Raw genomic sequence first — 6,000 nt, forward strand, 5'->3', positions numbered from 1 at the left:
ACACACACACACACACATGATGGGCATGCAGAGTCTAGCATAGAATAAATCTTAATATATGGTAGCTATTTCTATTTTTAATGTTTCTGCTATGAGACAAATAAATTGGGAAGGACTAACTAAAGGCAAAGAACCTAAAAGTCAGTTTGAGGAAGAGAAGTGAAGGAAAGCTTTGTTCGCTGATGGCAATGACAGTGAGCACTTGTTCGTGCTAGATGCTATGCTATACTGTATGTTCTGGGTGTCAAGTCAGATGTGGCACCTGCTCTTGTGCAGTGGTGAAATCCAGTTGCTGGGCAACATACAAATAAATGAAAAGCAATTTATAATAATAAATTCTGACCTGTCTGATCAAGGAAAAGCACAGGGTGCTATTAAAGACCCTAGCAGAGGATACCAGATTTCGCCCAGGGGAGGAGTCAGGGATGAGCTCTTGGAAGCAGCCTTTAAACTAAATGTAAAGAAAGATCTGAGGTAGCCCCCACATGGACTGCAGGTTCGGCATGTACAAGGTGCCGAGCAGTGGTCGAAGCTGGTGCATTTAGGTGATGAACGTGTGTGTCTGGGCCATCGTAAGTAGGGAGTGACGAAGTGAGAAATGCCTGGGAATGTGGGCAGTTGGCCAAATCACATGAGGCCTTGAAGACTTGGCAAGGATCTGGTATTTTATCCTATGGGATTGGATGCCATGGGCAGATGTGAAACGGAGAAGTGATGTGAACAAGGTCACTGGCTGCCGTGAGTGGAATGGAGGAGACAAGGCTGGAGGTAGGAAGGTGAGTTGCAGTGGGTCAGATGGGAAATGATGAATTGGGCCAGGCTGAGAGGCAGAGATGGAAAGAAGAGGTGGGATTTGAGAGGGACTTCGGGACAGACCCTACGCAGGAGGAAGGTGGGTTAGATATAAAGGGTGGGTAAAGGACACGGAGTGGCTTCAGTCACCTGGCGGGGAAAGGTGTAACCATAGGGGAGGTCCTGAATGGAAGTCCACCAAGTCGCAAAGTGGAGGGCAGGCGGGGAGAGACTGAGGAACTGAGCCTTGAGCCGGGCCTGGAAGGAAAAGTAGGAGGATGGAAGGGCTTTCCAGGAGGGGAAGTAGCAGAATCCAGAAGAAGTGGGAAGGAGCTTGCCTCATGCCAGGTGGGCAGCACCGCGTGAGGGAAGGAGTGAGGGAGTGAGCAAGCCTTACTGAGCCATAGGGTGTGTGACATGAGTAGGGGAGCAAGGGTGGGGCCTGATTTGGCCAGGTCTCTGCAGCCGCCAGGAGGCATCAGCTTTGATGTCGCAGATAGTGGGCGCTCTTACCAGCAGCCAGCCTGCCAGTGGCCCGTCTCTCAACATCCCAGGTCCGTGCCAGACAAGACATGAGTGAGTGGCACAAAGTTTGTGCTTTTTACTGACAACCCGATCCAATGATAGTATGGGGTGTTTACAGAGCAAGTCTCTGGCTCCTGAGGCCCAGACTTGTATTTTCAACTGCCCATCTGACACCTATCTCTACTTGGGTATATATCCGGCATCTCAGATTTAAAATGTCCAAGACAGACACCTCCAGTGCCCTCCACCCTGGTCCTATTTCTACCTGGGTGCTCCCCAGCAGAGTACGACACTCACCCCTCCACTTATTAAAGCAAAACTGAGGAGGCATCACTGATGTCTCATTTCACATCCAAGCGAGAGTCAGTCCTGTAAGTCCCACCTCCAGAAAAATTCAGAATCTGTCCACATCTACTGTCCACCATGACCACTCCAGTTGAGCCCCAGCTGTGTCCTAAACTACAGCAGACACCTTCTCAATTGGCTGGCTGTTTCCCCTCTTGTCTGCCAGGCAGCCCTTTCTCCACAGATCAGCCAAAGTGATCTGTGCGAAACACAAATCAGATAAAGCCGCCCCTCCAATGAAAACCCTCTGGGCCCCCCCACTGCTTCAGAACAACATGGAAACCACCTCTGTGACATCCAAGCCAGCATAAGGCTCTGACCTCATCTTCCACCACAGATTTCTTCCTCTCTTTCCCTGCTCTCTTCTCCCCAAACACACTGGTTTTCTGTTTCCAGAACAGATCAATCTTGTACCTGCCTCAGGGCCTTTGCACGTACAATTTGCTCTCTCTTTGGAACATTTTCCCATTAGTCTTCTCATGGTTCAGGTCTTGGTTCAAGTGTTACCATCCTACTGATGTTCCTCCCCTGCTGCTCTCCCTCATTATCACCTATTTTGTTCTTTAACCTGTGACACAGAAATAGCTATCTATTTGCTTATTTTCTGTCTCCCCCCATTAGAATATAAGTTGGAAGAGAGCTGCTTCTTGCCTGACCTGCTCAGTGCTCTATATCCCTCTCCTAGAACAACACTAGGAACACAGTGGGAGCTCAATAAATATTTGTTCAACCAATGAATAAATGCTTTGCATGTGGTTCCTGGTCTTCTTGAGATGAGAGATAAGTGACGACCTACAGGAAAAGTTACCCAAGAATGCAATGGAGGAAATGGTGACTCTGAAAACTGATTTGCAATTTATCTGATAAAATGATTTTTGCTGAAGTATTGCTGGATGACAATATACTTCCCAGTGATGCTGGCCTCTAAGAGGGCTCTAGAAAGACAAAGACACGGTCCACGTGGTGGTCTTCCCAGGACCAAAACAGAGGGCAGATGAGGAGCTGTTTGAAGATTGGAGGTGGCTTCTTGTGGTTCCCTCTAAATTTGTCATGTAAGTGATCAAGGACTTCTCCATCACCAAATGCACATACATCCTCCCCAGTCATATGTGACCCCTCCCCAAGACATACACTCCCTAACATTAAACCTCCCCTTGCGGAGCTGTGTTTCTTCTTATCTTGTTCAGATATTTCAGAAGGACTTAGGAAATGACCGACTGACCAGTTTGAGGAATTCCACCGAAGTTTGCAAAAACAAAGCACCTATAAAAACTCTAGTATTTCACCATAAATCTTCATAAATTAGAGTAAAGGCCAACCATAGAATAGGATTTATCCACTGAAGTGACAATTGTGAAATTTAAGGACCAACTTAGAAAATATTTATGACTATAATTTTAGGTTTTCCCCTGGTATAAATATTATAAGCACCACTATGTCAAAGTTATCTAAGAAGAAAAAAGATGAAAAGGGACAGTTACTGTATTAAGGGATTATGATGGATTTTTCCTTTATGTTTCCAAACATTTTCTGAAATGATTATACACACACACACATGAAAATATTAAGATTAAATACAATGTCTTTGTGTAGTTGCCTCTTTCTCAACCATGCAGCCTCATTCCTGAACCACGTCAAGCGTGGGGATGACACAGGCATAAATAAGGGAGGAAAGAATCATAAAATCAATAATGGTCAACATTGCTCCAATTTCATATGCTCCAAGCATCTGCTAAGCACACGCTATTTACTACTCATAATTTTTTCCCCTTAGGTGAAGAAACTCAAGTCTTAAGAGGTTAAGAAGCTGGTCTAAGGTCACAGGGCTGGCAAAGGACAGAGAAAGGTATCAAACCCTAGTGTGATTCCACAACCTATGCCCTCTGCACCTCACCAGTGAGGACAACACTCTTACAGATACTGAACCATTATGTTTTAAAGGCCGGCTGCTTCTAAGTGTGAGTCAGGAGGTTTCTGATACCAGGGGAGGCAGGAGCTGACCTCTCTGTCAGGGCAAGAGCTGAGTGTGTCTCCTCCCACGGCAGCATATTAAGAGCAGGAGTCACCTATCAGACGACAGAGACTTCTGGAAAGAAGATAGAGTCAGGAAGAGGGGAAGAAAGCCTGCTCACTGAGGAGGGCAGGGGAGGATTATAGGATGGGTGGGAAGGGTGTGGGGCCGGGAGATTGAGGAAAGCCCTGGAATGGACCCTTGGCCACTCTTCACTTGTGTCTCTGACAGAAGTCACTGGGCAGGGGTCCTAGTGATTCTGTAGGGCAGTCATCCTGGTCAAGAGGTAGAGTGGTTTCCTTGAGAGGCTTGGTCACCCCCTTCCCCAGTAGCCCTCACTGCCTGTGTTATGGATGCTAGTTAACCACTGCAGCTATGAAATGGGGCCCATGGGGGCCAGGCAAGGGGACCTTATGGTCAAGGCCCAGGATCTACCCACCAACCCTGGAGCCAGACAGAAGGTGAGGCAGGGACAGAGGGGTCCATAGGAAGCCAAGGGACCATGGCCAGTGCTCCCTGTGAGCAAGGCTCAGGCCCACAGAAGGAAGAGGCTTTCCCCTGCAGAGCTCAGCCTGGCACCACTGATGAGACAGTGGCTGTCAGAAGAACACGGGAACATTGCCTCCTCTCCAGCTGCTGGGTGCCTCCAAGAAGCTCACACACGCAGGCAGACTGGGAGTTGGTGGGCAGATCTGGACCCACTGATAACTACCTAAAGACACTGTTCGATTTTTTTTAGTCCACTAAATTACCAATGGCATTTGGTTATTCAAGGTTTTCTCTTCACTGACCAATGGGGAGGGGGGTTCCTGAGGGAGGCCGATTTAGCGCATTCCCCCCCCCCAACATTTACGTCCCCGCCCTGCCACTTCTATTGCCCGGTTTGAGTGCCTGCCACGTGCCACACACCCCACGACCTCCGCACCCCCTCTCCTCAGTATTAGAGTAATAGAAATGCCCTCCAGCCCAGGTCTCCCGTGGACTAGCCGGGGGACCAGAGCCCTCTGAGCCTCAGCCTTCTCAACAAACAGAAATTCTGATCCCTCTGGCCGCAGAGTGTCCGGCACTTAGAATGCCCTCAGTAACAGCTGTCACCGGGTCAAGGAGGCAGAAAAGGACAGGTGAGGGGGGGTGAGGGTGAAGACATTCCTCTGGGCAGGAAAGGAATGAACAAAAACTCAACCTCTTAACTCCACCGTGATGCGGGTGATCTCGTTCAGGGTCAGCAAAGTGGGGGTAAAATTTACGGGGTAGGAGCCCTGTCCCCAGGAATGCAGACATACCTGAGCACCCCAGAGGGCCATGGGAAGCAGAGGTGGGTGACGAGGAACTTTCCAGGTCCCGTGGATGCTCTAACTCATTGACCTTTCTTTCTGACCTGCTGTCTTCTTCATTCTCTTACAGGTTCTAGAGGGTCATTCCGGGCGCGTCCCCCTCTCTGGGCCTCAGGATGGACTGTGTGGAGCTGGGGTTGGTCGTTCACACTGAGGCGTCTGGACATCCTCAGGAAATGTCAAGGGAGTTTTGCGAAAATGTGGAACAATGCCATTGGACTCCTCGGGAAGATAAATGAGCCTGATGAATTATTACGGAGGTGAAAGATGTCAGGGCTGAGCTGAAGGAATCCCACGTCTCTGTGAATATTCAAACAATCTGGACCTATTTTGGTGGAGAGAATGTTCGTGTGTTGTGTGAAAGGAAAGCAGGGAGCTAGGATGACGCTTTTGGTCAGGGGAGGCCTGCCTTTCCGAGCTGGATGCAGGCTCAGAGATGGCTGCTCCCGGCTCAGCAGCTATTTTTAAACTTGTGAAACCCAGCCTGTCAGTGGGTGGAACAGGGCTGGAGGTGAGGTGACTGAGGCTGTCCTGGTTCCTGAGGGAGGAGGAGCCACTCTCTCTCTGGCTCTTAGCTGACACCCCCACATCGCTCCACTGAGCCCCCAAAATAAATACCTGGCATGGTGTTCAGGGCCGACGGAAGGGGCCCCAAGGCCAGAAGAGAATTTAAAAATTCACTCTGTATCTCATCTGAGCTCTTCCGTTGGTTTAATACATGCGGTGTCTGGCAACTGAGAGAGAATGCATCATAGCTCCGTAACCGCTAACCTAAAGACAAAACCCAAACACTCGGTGCGTCCTGTTGACGAGGGTTTGAAAATGTCCATTCGAAGGTGCGTCTTTTAGTCTCTGAGCATGTGGGCTCTGAGTGACCCGGCATCGTCTCTAGTTGGGGACACCCCGTGAGCTCCCCTGTTTCCGGGCTCTCATTCCTGAGGCTGTGGTGTTCCAAGCAGAGACTGTCTGTGACCTAAGCCGATGGCGAATCAG

At 49.3% G+C, this 6,000-nt stretch overlaps 1 protein-coding gene across 1 annotated transcript in view; it reads right to left on the reverse strand.

Moving 5' to 3' along the window:
- The window catches only part of PLA2G4E (phospholipase A2 group IVE), a 62,156-nt gene extending 56,772 nt beyond the window's left edge, over nt 1–5,384 (reverse strand). The window contains exon 1 of the mRNA XM_004751175.3: nt 4,957–5,384. Coding sequence (XP_004751232.1) covers nt 4,957–4,977 — 21 coding nt within the window. The 5' untranslated portion in view covers nt 4,978–5,384. The remainder of the gene's footprint in view (nt 1–4,956) is intronic.
- Nucleotides 5,385–6,000: the final 616 nt, after the last annotated feature.

Source organism: Mustela putorius, unplaced genomic scaffold (genome assembly GCF_011764305.1).
Source record: "Mustela putorius furo isolate JIRA1106 unplaced genomic scaffold, ASM1176430v1.1 tig00003898_pilon_pilon_pilon, whole genome shotgun sequence".
NCBI classification, from domain to species: Eukaryota; Metazoa; Chordata; class Mammalia; order Carnivora; family Mustelidae; genus Mustela; species Mustela putorius.